Consider the following 21261-nt stretch of genomic DNA (forward strand, 5'->3'; position numbering starts at 1 on the left):
AACTCATGTGTTCCCTTCTTTCTCTCCAGCATTTTCCGTTGAAATACTGGAAAACGTTTCACAGGTGCAGCCTCTGTGGTCTTTATTACCAGAGGAGCGAGAAGCCGAATCTTTTTTATTTCCTCTTTTGTATGCACTTCATCAAAAAATGACTTCGCTCCTCCAGGAAAGAATACCTTGAAAGATGGCTGGATGCAGCGGTTTGATTTTCACGCTTGCGTTCCCTTTAATAAAGGGATGAATTTACATCTTTCTTGCCTGGTGTACGAGTAATCATTCTCCACAAACACTGTCACCTACTTTTAGTATTTTGTTCTCCCTCAATTTTGGCAATCAGTTTGTTCTTGTTGGTAGGATTGCATCATTACTAGTAAAGGTCTGGGTTGCTTTCTTATAGCTAGATTTGGAGCATACACACGATGTGCCTGTTCAACTAGTAAGTCCTGCTCTGGAATACCAGTCCAGTTGCTCATTTCTGCTTTCAATTTAATGGTCTGTTTTCTTCCAGCTTCTCTGGTATAGCTGAAAATCTCAAATTTTCCCTACTTGCTCTGTCCTCTAATTCTTTTATTTTTTTGAAGCATCTCTTCCTGAGCATTCTCGTATTCAGCCATCCTTTTCTTCATTTTTACCTCTGATTTTTGCAGCTTTATCATCGCATCTGAATATCTGTTAAAAGCTTCTTCCATTTGTTCCAGCTTTTTGTTTTTGTTAATGTACTCAGTGTTTTGTTTATTTTAACCAATCTGTATGCAGTTGCCTTATGTCGTCCTGTAGGTTATTCGAAGTCGTGTTTGAAGGTTGCATTACATTTTGTTGAACAGCTGCAGAACTCTCTAGTTAGTGTTTGTTCCTCACTTTTTGTAGTTGATTTTTTTGCAGGTCTTCTGTGTTTCTTTATTACTGGCATCCAGGCAGTGTACTTATTAGCCACTTACTGAAATTCACCCATAAACACATCTACTGGCCTTCTCTGGTGAGTTTTTCACACTTGGAGAGCTGAAAACAAGCTGTTACTCAGTGTGCAGCCATCTTGGAACTCCCCTGCTGGCCAGATTACATATGAGAATTCTGCAATGATTAACGACATAATGATCTATCCTTCAGCAACCACTGTTGACTCGAAGATCACCAATATTTGCAAAAATGATCTCAAATGGTGGATTCAACAAGATCAGATATTACAAATGTGCCTGTTTGTTCTCCCTCAGCCCAAGGCCACAATGACCACAGACACTTTTCAGCTGGGTTGGGGGGGCAGTTTCTCGGCAAAACAGTCCAATGCACTTGGTCCCTCACAGATGCAAGCATGCATATCAACATCCTAGAGATGAGCATTGCACACTTTCCAAGATGCTCTTCTCTGGAACAATTGCAGTTCAATCAGGCATGTCAGTCTAGTATATCAGCAAAGGAGGAGGAACCTGATCCTACCCCTTGTGTCGAAGCTTAGTGTGACAATGGGTGATCTCATCCAACTGCTTTCTCATAGCAACACATATTCTGGGGAAGTCCAGTGTGATAGCAGACAAATTGAGCAGGCGCATTCTTTCTACCTCACAAAGGGTCCCTCAATCAGAATGGGACTGAGAGGCTGTTCCGTCAATGACGTCAGCCTTGCTGTGATCTTTTCACCTCTCTAATAAACAAGTGCAGCAACTACTTCGCCCCCCGCCAATTGGGGAATCACTGAGGGGAGTGCTCTTCACAGTTGGCCCTCCGGTCTCCTTTTTGCCTTTTTCTACTCCATTAATCGCAAAAATTTCTGCAGAAAATGGCCAGGATGGCGAGCAACGTAATCCTCATTGCACCATGTTAACCTCGACTGATTTGATTCCCTTTCCTTTAGCCTCAATTATCTTCACCAACCATGGATTCTGGATCCAACTCTAGACTACCTGTCTCACCCAACAGGCATGATTCACCCAGATATACCCAGTCTTAGGCTGACTGCCTAGCTTCTCCAATTTTAAAGCCCCTTATAAATACCCTACTACCTCTTGGGGCCTAAATTTGGTTCTGCAGACGATTATACCCCCCCCCCTTTTGAACCAGTAGCCAAGTGCAGTCTAGAATTCTTTTCTTGGAAGACAGTATTCTTGGTAGCTATAATTTTTGCAGGAAGAGTTCAAAAGGTTACAACTTTGTCTACTAAACTACCATATTGGATTTTTTCAGTAGACAACACATCTCTCCATAATAGTCCATTCTTCTTACCAAAAGTGGTATCAGATAAAAATATCAGTCAGTCCATCAGTTAACCTGTATTTTTTCCAAAATTAGAGAAAAAATGTGAATACTTGTTACATATATTAGATGTTCACAGATAATTGTGTTTTGCTTCCATAGAACTAAAGATATCCGGAAATCTGACCAATTATTTTTTTTTCGATGTTGAATTGGGTAAATCAGTCACCAAAGTAACCTTGTCCAGGTGGCTCACCCAGTTGCATTTCTTTCATTTATGGTCATGTGGGCATGGCCTTACCAAAATATTTACAAGCTCATTCTACTGGAGCAATGGCAACTTCATCTGTTTTCCAGTCTTGAGCCTCTATTGATGACACTTGTGCAGCAGCATGTTGGGCTACACCCCCCTATACCTTTGTTACTCGCTACAAATTGGATCTGGTCTCCAGGGGTAGAGCATCATTTGGTTCAGTGGTGCCGAGGAACATCCTTGAGTCCACCCAGGATCTAAGGTAGCTGGGGACACTGTCCCATTGGTTGCGGATGGAATGGAAATTGACATCGGATAAGGTTATGTACTCACCATAACATTCCATCTGTGTTGTCCATTTTCATTCTTCCTCGACTCCCCACCCACCAGCCCTCTACTGTTGAACTCCTAGAAGAGCAAGTATTCTTAGGCGGGCACTATTGTACTGATCTCCAGGTATATTCTCTCTGGATCCTTCTGATATTTTCTTTTACTTTTATTATCAGACAAGATCTGAGGTGCTTAGGAAGGGTGCATTATGGGTTAGGAGAAGGTTCATAGGTTGGTACTAGGCTGTCAGCCCTAGGGCCTATACAAGCCTAGCCATAACAATTCCCTGGCTATTTCTTCCCACACTATTTACTTCCTTGGACCCCTGTCTAGCAGGGCGACTGACGTGATCCCTGGGGTGGATTTCCTTTCTCGCATCTAATCGTCAAGGTTCCTTTTGAAGAGGGCCAAAGAGGCACTCTGCTTGACATGTATGGGCAATCTATTCCAGTCTGGGGAGTCTCTGGGTCAGGAACCTGTCCCTCCAGCATATTTTGTTTGTTGTGATGACAAGGTTTAGATCCCTGGAGCATGTGGCTCTGAGGGATTGGGATTTCTTTGTGTAGCATGTCCAACAGCTGTTGGTTTGACATGGCCTTGTATGTTAAGCAGAGATTGCATCTGAGTAGACAATATGCGACAGAGTATAGCTGGAGTTTTTTAAAGCAGTCAGTGTAGGGCATCTGCTTTAGGCCTGTGATTCTTTTAGTGAGGTATTTCTGCAGCCTTTCCAGTTGAAGATGTCTTGAGAGGTGCGTACCAAATGGGGCATTGTATTCTATAATGGGGTCTAATGAGGGATGAGTACAGTGGGACAATGACCTCCTTTTTTCTGGATGAAAAGCCTTTAGTGATTAGGTGTGCCGCATAGGATTTCCTGATAGTTGTGGCAGTGTGGTTATCGAAAGTGAGACCACTGTCCACCTGTGTCCCTAAGTCTCATCACACTTTCGGTCTTTAGTGTGCTGCCACCTATATGGTAATTCATGGGCACATGTTTTTTTCACCAAAGGGGATAACTATACATTTCTTGGCATTGAGCTTGAGCCCATGGCTCTGGCACCAAGCAACTGTTTCTGTAAGGCCCTTTTGTAGAGTATCCACATCATTTTGGCATTCAATAATGGCTCCCAGTTTGCAGTAATCTGTGAACTTTGTTAGCCAGAGTCCCTTAGTGTTGGCCTGCACTTCAGAGAAGTAAATGCCAAACAAGAGCGGTCCCAGGACTGAACCCTGAGGTACTCCACTTTCACTTGTCTGGAGCTGGATTTGGAGTCTGCTACTTTTACAGTGTGGGTTCTATCAGTAAGCTAGTTAGCAACCCATTGGGTGACGTAGGGATTAATGCCCAGCTTAGTAAGTTTGTCTGATTCCATAGTGGGGGATGGTGTCAAAGGCCTTGGCAAGGTCTAGATAGGCTGTGTGAACCACCTTACCCTTGTCCATTGCTCTGGAGACTAATTCGAAGAAGTCAATCAGGTTCAGGAGACAAGATCGGCCCTTCACGAACCCAAACTGGGTGGGGTCCAGCGTTTGAATGTTGCCAATGTCTTTGTTTATAAGTTCCATGATAAAACGCTCCATGGCCTTGCAGATAAGGCTTGTCAGACTGATGGGACGGTAGTTTCCGGTGGAGCCCCCTTGTGGAGTGGGATAACAAGCTCTGCGCCACTCAGGTTGAGAGTTTTTTGGTTACTACAAGCTATTGTAATGGCCGAGTCGGATCTGAGGGATCTGATCCGAACCCATCAATTGAGGAAGAATGAAAATGGACAACACAGATGGAATGTTATAGTGAGTACCTAACTTTTTTTTTTAATTGCTCGCTTGCTTCGAGATTGTCTGAGTATGCACTGTTTATGGGCGATGGTTTGTTTCCAATCTTTTTTGGTAAATATTTTTCAAGTGGACCTTTTTCAGTCTTGATTGTGTTGGTGAGATCATATGTATATTTACATACCTCTGTGTATATAAACATATACATGCTTGCATGCATGTCTGGGTGGGTTATATTTTCTAGTTTTTTTTTTTTTTATGCAAGTCCATTGAGGAATTCTGGAAGACTGTAGTAGAAAATGTAACATTTGTCTTATTTCTGGCTTACATGTACATTACTTGACGTAGAGTTGGTTTGATAGTTACTTATTGTGCATTTTTTTTTTCAGTTAAGATGGAAACTGAATCACAAAATGACAGTGTGAATGAAAATGGACCCCAGTCTGCTGCAGCCCAGACAGACACCTGTGTAGAAACCACTGTACCAAAGTTGGGACAGAATTTGTGGTAACATTCATTTATGTACTTGTTTTTGCTTGATTATAGATTGCATGAAGCTTGTAGGACCGACTCTTTATCCATGTCTGTCTTATCTGTCTTAATAAGGAGTGGAGATCTTGAAGTAGTAGTTATGGAATTTCTTCCTTTTGTATAAAATGATGGTTGCAGCTGTCAACTGGCATTGTGCTGATGCATGAGTAGCAGTACTGTGCAACTGTTTTAAGAAATTTTGTAGGACGGAAAGTAGTGCATGCATAGTGATGTAGGGAGCTAAGTAGTGTGCATGTAGTACTGAGGGTTAGTGAAGTTGGAATGCCTCTTCTGTGTGCTTTACAGTGCATGAAAGTGTGTTCATATGCAGCCCCTGATTTACTTGTAGAGTGTGCTGTATTCTCTTAGAAGTATGGTGTTGGTCAACATAGCACACTTCATAGTGATTTTTTTTTAAAGATTTTGCTGGTAACCTTTTGAAATGTCACAACCTACTTTACAGAGTCACAATATGGAATCTGGCCAAAAAAGGGCTTGTATATCCAACTCTGAGATTGACAGTTAGAAAAATATTCCCTTTTCTTCAAGATATTACCGCCTCTTTGGTATATGAAAGCTCCATTGTTTATTTTACTGCATTCTGATCTGTAGGTTATCAGATCTGGCTTTTGCGCCGGTCTCAAACTTTTTGGTTCTAGGGCTCTGAATCCTCCCCTACTCAAGATTACATAGGTTGATCTTCAGATACTCTGGTCTTGTTTGCTGGTTGAACTGTTCAGATGTGCAGAGAGCTCTCTGCTATTACAGACAGTTTTTCTAGTTAACTGTACTTTTCTGCTATGAGAATTTTTCCTTTAACTCTTCCTAAATATTTTTCCTTGTATTCTAGCGTTATAGTAATAATTTAAAGTATATATAATATTAATAGTAAGTAGTTTCATCCTTTACAGTTATAGCTTTTTCTGGTAGTTTTGGCTTTATAAAAATACTAGTCTAGCCTAATTAATATACATAGCTTAGGCTTTAGTGTACATTTTTCCTGTGTGTTAGTTTCTTTCATCTTTTAGGATGTCAGAAGTTAGGTTTAAAAAATTTTTCAGTGTGAGCACAAGTTGCCTCAAGAGCCGCACTTTCTGTCTTGGTGCCACTCACCTAGACTGCCATTCTTGTGCAACTTTCCAGTGCCAGGTCCCTTCAGACATGAAGGGACAAATTAATTCTTAAGAGGCTCCTTTCAGCTCAGATAGGAGCTGCTTCTTCCTCTACCAGCAAAGAGAAGGATAAGGCTAAATCCAAAACTAAGGAGAAAGGAAAGGAGCAAATCCGCTTAGAATTTTTCAGAGATCCCCAGAACCAACATGTCTGTCCCTTTCTGAAAATTCCATCAACAGTCTACCTCTTGGCCCCTGAACTCCTTCTCAGTGGACACATTTTTCGCCAGTGAAAGTGAGACTTCATTCACCCATACTTGAGGAGAAAATATCTACTTCCTTTGGTGGCATCATCTAGACCAGCCCCCAGGTTTAAATGAATTTATTACCATTAAACCTCTATTAAAATTAAGAGCAGCTAAGCTTTAAAGTTTGAAATAGTAAGTTGAAAAGTGGCCACTAGATGGCACCAGTTTATAAGGTTTGTCACTCAACTAGATTTAAAATAAACATATAATACAATGTCCTTCAAGGATGCATCTGCAGTAATCACATATGGGTTGTCCTGCCTCAGGCAGCCCTTCGGTCGGCCGGATTCCAAAGTCTGGGTCCGGCGTCGGCTGACGTCGCCCCTTCCCCGACGTCAGAGCGCCTGGGGTATAAAAGCGTCAGCCGACACCATCTTCCTCAGTGTTTCTTGCCCCAGATGCCAGGTGCCCTCAAAGGAAGGCTAAATTTGGATAAATGCAATAAATTCCAAACATGCACAGAAATATATATATATATATACAACAAATACACCATAATAGATAACCCCAGCTAGCTATGAGAGGGAAAAGTACCCAATAAATACCAAAGAGGGGAAGGAGGGAGGGTAAACCTGACTGCAGATGCATACCTATCGGACATCTACATTTATGGTAGGTACAAAACTGTACTATGTCCTTCAAGGATGCATCTGCAGTCATCACATATGGGTAGAATACCATAGCCAATCTGGGGGTGGAGGATCTATGTAAAGGATGGTGTAGCTAAAATGCCCTGCAGGACTGCCGTAGCAAAGCCTGCTCTGGATCTGGAATATAAAGGTAAATTGTAATGCTTGGAAAATGTATGCACGGAGCTCCATGTAGCAGCTTCTAAAATGTCCTTGGTAGCCACCCCTCTTAAGAAGGCTGTGGAGGTGGCTGTGGCTCTGGTGGAATGAGGTCTAATGTTAGCTGGCACAGTTTTTCCATGGAAGGAATAACAGAAACAAATGCAATTCCCTATCCATTTTGAAATTGTCTGTTTGGAAATTTCTTTTCCTTGTGCACCAGCAGCATATGCTACCAACAGCTGGTCAGTTTTTCTGTAGCTTTTCGTTCTGTCCAAGTAGTAGCACAACTGTCTGTGTATGTCCAGAGTGTTCAGAAGTTTCTCCCCTTTTTGTGGATTTGGAAAGAAGGTAGGCAGGTGAATAGCTTGGTTTAATGAGACCCTGGATACCACCTTTGGCATAAATGAAGGATTGGTTCTCAGATACTCTACTTGCTGAGGTTATGGCCAGAAGGAAGGCGGTCTTCCAAGACAGGAACTGTAGTTCTGCATATGCTGCTGGTTCAAAGGGAGGCAGAGTTAGTTTTTCCAACACGAAGTTAAGGTCCCAAGTAGGCACTGGAGGTTTCCTTGGAGGATTGAGGTTTTTAATTCCTCTTAGAAACTGTCTTAGGAGAGGATGAGAAAAAACAGGTGGATCAGTATTGTTCGCTCTGACGGGGCGACGTCAGCCGACGCCAGACCCAGACTTTGGAATCCGGCCGACCGAAGGGCTGCCTGAGGCAGGACAACCCATATGTGATGACTGCAGATGCATACCTATCGGACATCTACATTTATGGTAGGTACAAAACTGTACTTTTATATGTACAAGCAATTAAAAATGTGAAGTTTTTAAAGTTTTAATTTCAAGCAACAAAGTTTTTATAACATTCACACATGGAATTTTAACATGGAAGAATATTTTCATCATTTTTGTTGAACTGGTCTAAGATGTATTATTAGAAGATGTCCCTTTACCAGTATTTTAAGTAAGTGGTTCTTTAAAATTTCATTTAATTAAGCATAACAAGCACTCATTTACCTAATTGGTTTGCTTTAAATATGGTTCTTTCATTTGCAATGTATATTATCTGAGGAAGTCTATGCAATAAGACGAAAACGCTGTTGTGAATATTTAAGGCGTTAATGTTTTTTTACGTTGGCGTGGATTGTGTTTTTATATTTGTGTTTTTATATTTTGGGCAATAAATTCGGTAGTGGACATTATCCTGGTCTCTCATTTTGCACCTTATAGAGTTTATTAGCATCATCTAGAAGCCTTACAGAGAATGGACATGAACAGAGTGAGGAAATTTCTGAGGGTGCAGATACAGTTTATGGATATCTCTGCACTGTACCCTGGGAAGGTGCCAGACTGTTGGCCCTGAACTCCCCCCAGTGCAAGAATCTGCACTGATCCATTTTTTGGCTTTGGGTTCATAAGAATCTACTGATACCGTAGTTCCTTTGTGGTGCTGGAGCTTCTGGCATCTTCAACCCCGACTGTATCCAAAATCTATCTCTATTCTGATTCCATCAAATCAAGATGAGCTTCTGAGCTAAGCTTTTGGGGAGTTATTAAACACCGATTCCTGGAGCTCTCTCTTCCCCTTGTGGCCAAGACTGTGTAGATGGCTTGAAACAAATCTGCTTTGGAACAGAGGCTTGTTGCCACCAGGATTTCTTTCCTCTTTGGAGCAGTGGGAATCATTGGTGCCAGTAAAAGCGTCTGCTTTTGAAGCATTCGCAACGGTTTTATTTTCTTCCAAAGACCAAGGCAACTACTACTGTTTCAGTCCCACCCAGACCCCACCTGCAATCTTTTTCTCTTCATCCAGTTGTTCAGGAACAGTCTGCACCAAGGGCTTCTGAAGAAATCTACTTTCAGTTCTTTGATTCTAACCCTCCTGCTGAACCCCCAGATGATCCCAGAAAATGGATGTGTAAGCAGAAACATTTGGAGTTGCCACTAGAGTCCTTCAGGGAAGATATTGACTTAGAGGAAGGAGAGGGCTACCTCTCTAGATGTCATTTGGAGACCACGTCGAATTAATGAAACTGAATGAACATCCCAAGACACTTCTCTGGATGAATCTGTATTCTTGGAGGCCTTTGGTTCAAGACCAGCTTCGTCCTGGATGATAACAGCCGTTGATCCTCTTAAAGAACTAATAGCGCAACAGGTGTGGAAGGAGCCCGATGTGGTGGAACCCATAAAAAAGCTGGTTTTGTATTGTCTGCCCCAACGAATAGGAAGCAATGGAGTAAGGGTCAACCTGTAGATGCTGTGGTGTTGGTGGCAGCAGCCACTAAAGCAGCTGTCAGAAGAAAGCTGTTTGTTTACCCCCCCCAATAGTGTCTGGGACAGTAGATAGATATGGAAAGTGGACTTGCACGTCAGCGACATTTGCCCTTTGGTTGCTGAACCATCTTGCTCATGTTGCAAGATTCCAGAGAGACTTGACAAAGCAGATGTCCAAGTTCCCAGGGTATTGCTGGCAGATGTTCAAAAAACAGTGGACTCCAGCTTTCCACCCTGTAATTATCTTCTGATGTCGCCATGCATCTGCTGTTTATTGCAGCTGATGGCACAGCAAGAGCAGGAGGCACTGGCATGCAACTGCGATTTCATGGAAGGCTTTAAGTTCTCTCCACCTTACTTGGACCTCAAGTCAAGTCTGCACTTTCCAGGAGTCAGCAGGATGGCAAGACTCTCCCTGTAGTTGGGAGTACGTCTACACCTCTAAGAACATTCTGTAGAAACTAGAGATAAAAGAATAAGGTGTGGCTCTGCAAATCCAAGTTTTTTCCATGACTCCCAAGGTGAAACAAGATGAAAGACTTTCTTGTGGCAGAGGGGGAGGCAGTTTTGATGGATGGTGCCAAAGAGGGTAGAAGACTGCAAAATGAAGGTTTTTGATGTCCCTTTTCAGAGCACCTTTGATTTCCCTTGAATGGTTGCCTGACAGCTGCGCTCAGGGGGCAGTCAGGGGCATCTTTCCTTACACCTTCAAGCCTAGCAAAAGATGTCAAGTTCATGGGTGCTAAGGGTAATATCCAAAAGATGTCCTATTCACCTGTTGCAATATTCTTAACATGAAGGAGATCTCCGCTGCAGGCAACTTGATGCTGGCCAGTATACAGAAGTCTTTACTGTAGTGTGCGTGGAACATCACACACAGGCTGCTGTCATACGTCAGCCATAAAAGTGACATATGCGCCATTTACCCTAGAAGTTCTCTGCCAGTAGTCTGTACACCACCTTGAACATCAGTCTGTTTGCTGAGCCATTTTGCTGTTTTCTGCAAATTCTCAGATAAGTGCCCTGTTGGAGAAATCTTTTCTTTTACTACTGTTTAGTGGTAGGGTTCATGTCATCCAAAAAAGGCAAATGTCAGTGTGGAAGACAAGTTTCACATAGAGCTATCTTCAGTGTCTGCTTTGCCTAGGACCTACCCACGATCACAAACCGTCCCATTTTCCATCCCTTTGCACCCAAGACCCTTAGAAGTAGACTTTCCTCCTTAGCCATTTACCTGTAAAACCAGTGCTGCTGTTAGTGAAAAGTGCGATGGAGAGATACTCTGGGCTCGAGGTAGACTCTCACTAAGCTGAAGGCCAAAAAGCCTAGGCCTGAAGCTGTTGCTGCACATTTTCATATGGATGTCTCTCCCAAGGCGGATGAGAGCCCAGAGATGCATCTTGTTTCTGGTCCCAGATTGTAGGCCTAGCCCAATGTTGATATGACCACCGGCATTTCCTTAGTGTGAGCAGGCATCTAACCAGGATGTACAGGGGGAACCGAGGCTCATAATAACCGAAGGCCCTACAGGGATACCTCGTATCTTGGTGCGGGAGGAAACCCACTCGGGATATCACTGAATGTAGGCCTACATCTGAACATCCGACATTACATAGGGCAGACCTGCATCAAAAGAAGCAAAAAAACAAAACATTTGTTCTCTCCAAAGGAACCTCATTGCAACTAGGAACAGTTTTTCAAGCCCTTATGGCCCTTAAGCCCCCCCCCCAGGTGTCAATCCCTACACTGCCATGCACAACATCTCCGCAAAAGAGAGTTAGGGGAGAGGTTTCCTCAGATGAAGTGGCCTCCTCAGAAGAGCAGTCTCTGGCCTACTCCTCACAGATTCCCACCCCTCTAGATTATGCTTCCCCAGAGGAGGACACCAATGGAATTGACTCACCCATGAAAACTCTCTTGGTGTGAGAGATTTGTTAAAATGAGAGAACATTTAGAATGGGATAGAGCTCTGGTATTTGAAGTACAAAAATGGTACTATGACTTTCTGCAGGTGGAATCACCTAGTCCTTCAGTTATTCCTTCTGTGTTACCTGCTTTCCTGGATGCCTTCACCTCTGCTTTTAAGGCCCCAGACTCCCAGCCTCCTGCTGCTAAGAAACCTGACCGATTTTACAAGGTCCATGAAGACTAATTTCTTGTTTAAATGTGTCTCAGCAGATCCTTTGATTTCAGTTGCTTCAGACAAACCATCTAGGTTACTACCTTCAACCTCTCTCCTCCCTTCAGTTAAGGGCAGCAGAGAAGCTGGCAAGACTAAGCAAGAAAGTGTACACTTCAGCCACTTTGGCATGTGGAGCCATTAATTATCAGATGCACGTGACCAAATTTGCCTTGGACCTTCTTTCTCAACTCTCCCAGGTTATTTCAGATTTACATGACTCTGACAAGACTTTGGCTGCATCTTTGCTGGGAGCTTCCTCACAGGTAGTCTGCCACTCCAGATGCAGCTATGATGCTGCAGAGGCCTCTGCCAGGGCAGCTGCTTCTCAATGTGTCTTAAGGAGATTCTCCTGGTTAAGACTCAAGCCATTACTAGAGGATATTAAATCCAAGTTAATGGATGCCCCTTTAGACCATTCTGCTTCATTTGGTCCTGTAGCGGCTAGTTTATTTAAATCTCTGCCGGAAAAGAGATGCAGGAATTAAAACACATTTTTATTTCTCCAATTCCTAAATTCCATAGAAATCACCCAGCAAAGACTGCCTTTGTATTTAGGCACTCTCCCGCTCTCCTCCTAAAACAAAAAAGGGTAGTAGGACCTCAGTAGACCAGGGCTTCCCCTGCAACTCTGCTTCAGAAGTGGCCCTTTTCAGACCAGCCTGGTTCCCTCTGACTGTCCAGTTAACCTCATTCATATTGCACTTTCACAGTCCCTCACTGTCCATGTCAGTCTGGAAAAGTACAACTCTGGACTCCTGGGTTCTCTCCATCATTCAGAAAGGATACTTTCTGGTATGGGACTCCCTGCCTTCCTTCAAGGGCACTCCACAACCACCAAAGGAGCAGTAACCTTTCTTTGCAAAAAGTACTTCTAGACCTGTGGGGACAAAGAACCAATCAGGAAGTCTGTTAAGGCCAAAAATGAAGAAGCTTCTACTCCAGAATGTTCCTGGTGCTCAAAGGATGGCCCTTTGAGATGCATCTTATATGTCTCATTTCAACACCTTTCTGAAGGTAGCCACCTTCCATATGTTAACTCTTCAAACCTTGTTCCCCTCTATATCTGCCACACTGCCTTAGCTTCCCTGGATGTCAGAAATGCATATCTACACAATCCCATACAACCCAACTGCAGGAAGTTTGTTTCTCTCTGGCTTCTTGGTATTTTCAGGTCTCTGCCTTGCCTTTTGAACTTTCTACCATACCAAGGGTGTTTACAAAATGCCTAGGTCTTGTGGTTGACTATTGCATACTTCAGGGCATCCATGTTTTCTGTTTGAATAGAGAACTTCAGTGGTGGATCCAACAAGTGTATCTCAACCAGATTCCTCTTGCGCCCCCTACTTCCAGTTCATGAGCCATTCATGGCTGCTTCAGATGTAGGATGGGGAGTAGATTTTAGAAACTTGAAAGTTCAAGGAATATGGTCACCCTCTCAACAAAGGGAACACATCTGTGTAAGGGAGATGAAGGCCCTGCTGCTAGCCATTCAGACCTTTCCTCTTTCTCCCAGGACCTATCAGTGTTCACAGACAATGACGGCCCTCTGGTATGTGAACAAGTGGGGGGGACCAAATCCTACCCTTTTATGCAGGCTGACACTCCAGTTTGTTAGATGGCAGTTGAATACAGGGTGACACTGCAGACAGTGTACATTCCATCCAACCAAAATTGAGTGGGAGACACCTTGAGCAGATCCCTAACACAGTCCCATGAATGGATGCTTCAAAAGGATATATTTCTAGACATTGTCCACCAGTGGGGGTGTTCCTCAAGTAGATCTCTCTGCCGCCTCCATGAACAGACAACTTCCACAGTTTTGTGCCCCAGTCCCTCACCCTCTGGTCTGAAAAGTGGATGTCCTTTCATTCTCTTGGAAGGGGATGTTTCTGTACGCTTTCCCTTACGATCATTCTGAAAGTCCTCTTCAGAATTCAGGACAAATCAAAAATCTTGCTAGTGATCCCTTTTTGGCAAAGATACATTGGTTCCCCTTTCTCTTGCCATCTGTCAAAGGGCAGTCACCACAAGTTAACTCGCAGGGTGGACCTTCTCTCCCATGACAAAGGAACTCTCATCCATCCCCACTTGGTCTACCCTCTAACTGACACTGGGTGATAGGGTTTTAATTCCTGTTAGACACCTGTTCTCAAAGGATGTGCTTAAGAATTCTGCAGGAGGCCAGGAAACCCAGTACTAGAAAGTCCTACCTAGCCAAGTGGCAGAGATTTTCAGTCTAACGAAACCAGGTCCCACTAGTAGTGGAAATCCCTCTGATTCTATCCTGTTTGTGTGAAATGCTCCATACTTGGCCTTCTCTAAAGTGAAGGCCCGTATGTCAGCTATTTCTGCCTGTCTGCCTCTATGCCCCCCTCTAGCTAGCAAGTTTGAGACTAAATTTCTTGAAGGTATCCTTCACATCATACCTCCCAGGAAACCTATTCCTCCACCCTGGGATCTTAATTTTGTGCTAAAAAAAGCTGACTCCCCCATTCGAGCCAGCTTCATGATTGTCCTTAAACATGTTCTAAATATCATTTCTGCCAGATGTCTGAGCTACAGGCCCATATAAGCTCTTCACTCTTTTAGGTTTTCCATAAAGTGAGGGTGTCCTTGCGTACCAACCCTTCTTTTATGCCCAAACTAGTAAGTGAATTGTCAGTCAGCCAGTCCATTTCAGTTATCTACTTTTTTTTACTTAACAAAATCCTAGTGAGAACATGTTGCACACCCTGGATGTGCATAGACAACTTAGTTTTGGTCTTTCTCGAAGTAAAATCTATCAGAAAGTCAGACCAGCTGTTAGTCTCCTGTCATCCTAGGGCTCTGGGATTGCCTGTTTCCAAGCAGACTTTTTCTGTTTGTATTTGTTAGGCTGTTGTATCTGCTATGTGAAATATGGTAAAACCCTTGTTTCTTCTGTAACAGCCCATTCCACTAGGGCTGTAGCCTCGTCAGGTGCCTTTTTCAAGGGATTGGACACTAGCTCTATTCTCAAAGCACCTACTTGGATCTGTACGTACCTTCACTAAACATTACAAATTGGATAGCATTTCTTCTTCCAGAGCAGGATTTGCCAGAACCATAATCCATGGGTTCCTGGAGAGGTCTACTGCCTTTTCCTCCATCCTCTCTTCATGAGTATTTGTATTCTCCCTCATGTTAAGAATACTGCAACAGATGAATAGAAGGACACAGAATAGTTGTGTAAAATCTTAACATGATAGATGCCCTGGTCTTCTGCACTATTGTAATCCCTCCCTCCTTCCCCCTGGTGGTCTGGTTCCTCACTTTAAATGGTCATGACCCTACGTCCTTTAGGCTGGCTTCCTCCTGGGACATTCGGTTTTGAGGTAGAAAGTAGTACGTCATTTTTTTTGGCTGTACAACAGCAACCTACGTGCTATGCATCCTACAGTAGTGAAAGACCTTTGTTTGACTGACATCAGGTCGCCTACAGCGGAGATCCCCCTCATTTTAAGAATACTGCAACAGAGAAGAGAGGGACATTTACTGTTGTGGTAAGATTTTACACAACTATTCTTTACTCACTTCTCTTTTTCCTTCAACCCCAGAACAGAAAAAGTCCCCAGTGTTCTACCCAATCTGTGGGTTTTGCTATAGAAATTTCAAAGCTGTTAGTCATCAGTCTGCTCCACTGTGACCAGTTAGAATGTGGAGTCTGTTTCAGATTTAGTACCAAAGAAGAGTGGGGATCTGAGACCCATTTTGGATCTGTCACTTAAGCCAGTTTGTAAAACAGGCAAAATTAGATGGTCACCGCTCAGTTCGTTTTGCTTGTACTGAGGCAGGACGATTGGATGTGCTCTTTAGGTCTCCAGGATGTTTACTCTTGCGTCAAAATTGCAAAATCTTCCAGATGATTTCTCTGCTTTTGTATGGGAGCCAGTCACTTCCTATTCAGATCACTAACATTTGGTCTCACCACAGCCCCCAAGGGTGTTTGCCAATATCATATAGTGGCACACCTGATGTTCTTCATGTTTCACTGTTGCAGTCCTAACATATGGGTTATATCCGACTCTCGGTAGCCCTCAGTCAGTCGAATACCAGAGTCCTCTGTATATGATGTCGGCTGCAGTCTGTTATAAACTGATGTCAGAACGTCAGGTATAAAGGGAGGCGGCCGCCATTTTCATCAGTTTTTTTCTTGCCGCAGAGCCCGAAGCTGATGCAATTCACACTAGTGCCGGTCGGCCGTTTACCTTCTTTCTGCATACAGACTACCAAGTTGAAGACTCCTTCAGATAAGTACCTTGTTGGGATCCTCTTTTCTTGCTTTAATGAATATCAGATAAAGTTAACTGTCTTGCCTGTGGAAAACAGATTCCGCACCGTGATTTTCATTCCTATTGTATAACTTGTTTGAGCCTTGAGCATGACGTCCCTAACTGTGATCTCTGCGCTTTCTTCAACCCGCGTACCATATGCCTTAGAGCTAAGATTTTATATAAGCGTTTCGGAGTCTGGCCTAAATTTGTTGGTATGGCATCTTCTGGTCTCCCAACTTTGGATATACCTAGGAAACGCAAGGACAAGGACCGCGACAGGCCTAGGGTTAAAGCTGCTGACGAAGTGCTGGTGAAATTGGTCAGCCCAGCGGTAGCTAGGGATGGGCTTTCACAGCCCCTACAGTCTGCAAATTTTCAGCCGCAGTCCTCTGCTGAGACCTTTACGAAGTCCTTCATGCCGCAGGCTGCTATCTTGTTTTAAGACCCTCTGCCTGTCGCCGCCTCAGATGGGTCCAGAGCTGCTATGCAGGCACCGGCTTCTGACACCTCTTCTCAGACATGAGACCAGAGCAAGACCGACTACCTTAGCTCAGACTTTTGCTGTTGCTAGGCCTCGAGTCCCTCCGGATTACTGGCAAACCTTTCAGCTGCAAATCTTCCCACAAGTGGGTGTTGGCCTTCTCTCCTGTGCCTCAGTCCCAGTTGGTAAAGATGGCTGGTGATCTTACCCTTAAGGGCTCTCACCCCCCCCTTCCAAGAGGGCTAGGGAGTTGTCTCCTGATGTTTTGTCTGAATCAGATTCGAAGGTTTCCAGCATTTCTGCTGGTGAGGAGGGAAATTCTCAACTTTTTTCTGGCTTTGAGGATTCTGATGCTGAGGATTCTATCCCCTCTACCTCCCCTTCAGAAGATTTTTCCTTTGTGGATACTTTGAATACTCTTAGGGAGCACTTTAAATGGGAAAGTCAGGATTTCCCTCAGTCTAAGAGGAGGATCCAGGAATTTTTAGATTTGCCACAGCATAAACCTCTGCCTATACCCCTTTTGTTTTGGAGGTTGTGGATGATGTTTTTATGGAAAATTCTTTAACTCCTAATTCTGTTCCTCCTGCTCCCAGAAAAACTGATAAGTATTATAGGGTTCCTGATTCTCATCAATTTCTTTTTTGAAACCCTACTGCTGATCCTGAGATTATTTCTCAAGGTCCCAAGGGTGTAAAGGCTACTATTGCTAAAAACCCTGTACCTTCTGATAAGGAGTCTAGGGCCTTGGACAGGTGGGGTAAAAAGGTCTATACCTCCGCAACTCTTGCCATTAGATCTGCGGGTTGTCTTTTTCTCATGCTTGAGTATCAGCAGCATACTTTGGAGGCTGTTAAGGCTAAGCTTGGGGATATTCCTTTCATGTCAGAGAAGAAAGACAAGATTTACTAAATTTTGCCACTCTGATTAATAAGTATTCTCTTCATTGCGGTTTTGACACCTTGGAGGCTTCTTGCAGAGCAGCAACCACTGGTTCCATTATTAGACGGCATGCTTGGCTCAGGAAGCAGCCTCTTTATGAACCTGTAAAATCTAAATTGCTGGATGTTCCTTTACACAAGAACGACCTTTTTGGTAACTAGGCTGAGGAGGTACTGGAAAAGTTGGAGGATACAGCGAAATCTATGCAAGCTGTAAAAGATTTCCTTCAGGTTCAGCCTCCTCTGTTTAGTAGGCATTATCCTTCCAAAAACTGGTCTTTCCCTGATCCTGGCAAGCAGGGTCGTTCTAGGCATAGGAGTTTCAGATCTTTCAGAGGGCAAGCTTCTGCCCCTCAAAGGACTAAACAATGGCATCCTTCTGCTAAATCGGGGAGTTGTAAGTCATCTTCCCAAAGCAAGCATTCTCAATGACTCCGGCCTTCTTGTGCCTACCTCTGCGGGCCCAGGGTTTCCTTTGGGGGGAAGGTTAGCCAGGTTCGCAGGGATATGGTCAACCATCACAGATGACAAATGAGTACTCAGCATAGTAACCAAGGTTAGAAGTTTTATTTTCACATCTTCCCTGTTCTACAAGGTTACCCAGACATTCCCAGAACTTTCAGGGCAGAGGTAGAGAATCAAATTTCTTCTCTACTGATTATGGGGGCTATAGAACCAGTTCCTGCAAATCAGGCAGGCCTAGGTTATTCAAGACTTTCTGGTACCCATAAAAGGGGACACCTGGCACCCTATTCTTGATCTGTCTATTCTAAACACTTTTCTGGCGATTCCCAAATTCAAGATGCTCACGTTTCAACAGTTACTGCCAATGTTGGACAAGGATTCATGGCTGGTAACTTTGGATCTCAAGGAGGCTTATCTGCACATCACAATAAGGGAAAGTTGCAGGCAGTTTCTTGGTTTCAGGGCTGGGGAGCAACACTATTCTCTGCGCTACCCTTTGGCTTATCTACTGCTGCCAGAGTTTTCACAAAGTGCCTGGAGCCAGCCATTGCTTTTTGCAGGCAGAGGAACATTCATATTTATCCTTACCTGCATGAATGTCTCATTCAAGCAAACTCCCCAGAACAGTTAAAATATTTGGACTTTGTGAAGAACATTCTCACTTCTTTGGGTTACACACTCAATGGGAAGAAGTCAGTTGGTTATTACAAGGGAGATTGTTTTCCTGGGAGCGAGTCTGAATACAACCACTCAGATGGTATTCCTACCTCAAGATAAACTAGATCTGTTGACTTATTTCAAGAACTTGGCAAGCATGACCCAGCTCTCTGCAAGGCAATTCCTGCAAGCACTGGGGTTCATGGCTTCATGTATATTGATGATCCCATATGCAAGGCTGCATATGAGAAAACTTCAGTGGTACCTCAAGAACCTTTGGTGTCAACATGCACAAGACTTAGACTTGATTCTTCCCCTTATTCCCTGTCTACAAATGGAGTTTTTCTGGTGGCGATGGCCTGATGTTCATAGCGTTTCACTGTTGCAGTCATTACACTTGAGTTATCCGCCGGCAGGCTACCCGCACTCGGCCCGAGTTCCAAAGTCTTGGTCCGGCATCTGTTGCTGTGTCGCCTCTTCCCTGATGTCAGTGCACCAGGGGTATAAAAGATGCAACCAACGCCATTTACTTCAGTCTTTCTTGCCGCGCAGTGCCCGAAGCATAAGCAGTTCGCAAGTGCCGGTCGTCTGACTCCTGAGGTTTTCGAAATTGAGATTCAGAACCGAAGTCTTCAAGAAAGCCAAGTACCCCGATGTTCATCGTGCATACAGCTGCAGTCATAACAGATGGGTTCTCCTGCCGTCAGGCAGGTCCTCGGTCGGCCGAATTCCAAAGTCTAGGTCCGGCGTCGGTTGTCGTCATTTCTTCCCTGACGTCAGTGCGAAAGGGGTATAAAAGAACCAGCCGACGCCATTTTCTTCGGTCTTTCTTGCCGCGCGGTGCCAGAAGCAGTTCGCAAGTGCCTGTCGGCCAGCTCCTGAGATTACGAATATTTTTCAACCGAAGACTTCTAGAAAGCTATGTACCCCGTTGGGGAAACTTTTCTTGCCTCTGACTGATGTCAGACAAAGTTAATAATTGCATTTCATGTGGGAAACAAATACCGCATAAGGATTTCCATTCCCTCTCTTTACCTTGCTTAGGCCCAGACAACGACGTCTCGGCCTGTCGTTTTTGTGCTACATTCAACAGACGCACTATTAAGCGTCGGGCGGAGTTCGCCCAACACTATTTTGGCAAAAAGTTTAATTACAACATGTCGGATACTCTGACTTCAATTTTGAGTAAACGGCGTAAAGATAAGGACCGACATACGAGGTCCGCGACTTCTACTGACACCACGCTAAAGCCGACTACATGTGCTCCGGTTCTCAGCGAGGCACCTACGCAGCCCCTGACTACCGATGACACTTCATTAGCTGTGTCTTCTGTGCCCGAGGTCGCAGGCTCTTCGGCCCACACCCCGACTACAGATACCGAAGTCACTCTTGGCGGGGAAACTCAGAGCTCAGACAGGCCTGCCACCTCTCAAGGTGTCTTCAGGCCTTCTTTTTCCATTAAGGCTTACACTAAATCTAAAGCAGCCATGCATTCTAAAAGACGAGCTCCACAGGGCCCCCCTCAAGGCCCCATGCCTAAAAAGCAGATGCTCAAAATGGCTGAGGATTTTATTACTCTTATCAGGGGTTCTCAACCTCCCCCTGGACAAAAGGCCCAGAGTGGAGGAAGAATCCCCCTCCTCGGACCAGGCCTCCATTATTTCAGAGCATTCTGATGACCAGGAACATTCATACTCCCCTTTTGAAGATTCTGATGCAGAGGAGTCCATTCCCTCTGTCCCCCCCCCCCCCCCGAGGATTACTGTTTTGGGGAAACCTTGCATACCTTGAGGGAACACTTCCACTGGGAAGGCCAAGAGTACTCAGACTCCAAGAAAAGGCTTAGGGACTTTCTCTTGCTCCCTCAGCACAGACCTCTAGCTATACCTCCTGTCTTAGACATTCTAGATGACGTGTATTCGGAGGCCTGCCTTAACCCAGACTCTTTACCTCCAGCCCCAGTCAAGCCTGACCGGTATTACCGGGTTCCTGACTCGCACCAATTCCTATACAAAAGCCATGCGGCTGACCCAGAAACTATCTCACAGGGCCCCAAGGGAATTAAGGCCTCCACTGCTAAAAATCCATTACCTTCAGAGAGATTACAGAGCTTTAGAAAGGTGGGGGAAAAAGGTATACACCTCTGCCACCTTAACCATGAGGGCATTAAACTGCCAGTTCCATATGTTAAAGTACCAACAGTTTCTGTTATCACAGTTGAGAATCAAAATGTCACAACCTGAACAACCAGACTTGAAGGAGTTGCAGGATTTGATGCATAGTGCAGAACAAGTGGGTAAACATACCTTGCAATGTAGTTTTGATGCTTTAGAGGCCTCATGTAGAGCTGCTGTTACAGGATAAGTCATACGTAGACATGCCTGGCTCAAAGAGCAAACCTTGCCAGATCATGTCAAAGCTAAATTACTAGATGCCCCTCTGCAAAAAGATGTATTATTTGGTGTTAAAGCTGAGGAGGTATTGAAGAAAAATGGAGGAAAAGGCTAAATCAATGCAAACAGTGAAAGATTTCCTACAGGTACAACCTCCATGTTTCAGTAGAAATTGGCCTTCCAAAAATTGGTCCTTTCCAGCCACGGACAGACCCCAAAGAGGTAGATACAAGCGCCCGAGGGGTAGAGGGCAATCTCAAGGATCGTTTAGAGGCAGAC

At 44.2% G+C, this 21261-nt stretch overlaps 1 protein-coding gene across 1 annotated transcript in view; it reads left to right on the plus strand.

The window, feature by feature from the left end:
* Window positions 1-21261, plus strand: part of BAZ1B (bromodomain adjacent to zinc finger domain 1B) — a 2173382-nt gene that overhangs the window by 821022 nt on the left and 1331099 nt on the right. Inside the window, exon 10 of the mRNA XM_044054836.1 lies at window positions 4936-5053. Coding sequence (XP_043910771.1) covers window positions 4936-5053 — 118 coding nt within the window. The remainder of the gene's footprint in view (window positions 1-4935; window positions 5054-21261) is intronic.

This window comes from Protopterus annectens, chromosome 13.part0 (genome assembly GCF_019279795.1).
Source record: "Protopterus annectens isolate FY-2018-M chromosome 13.part0, PAN1.0, whole genome shotgun sequence".
Lineage (NCBI taxonomy): Eukaryota > Metazoa > Chordata > Ceratodontiformes > Protopteridae > Protopterus > Protopterus annectens.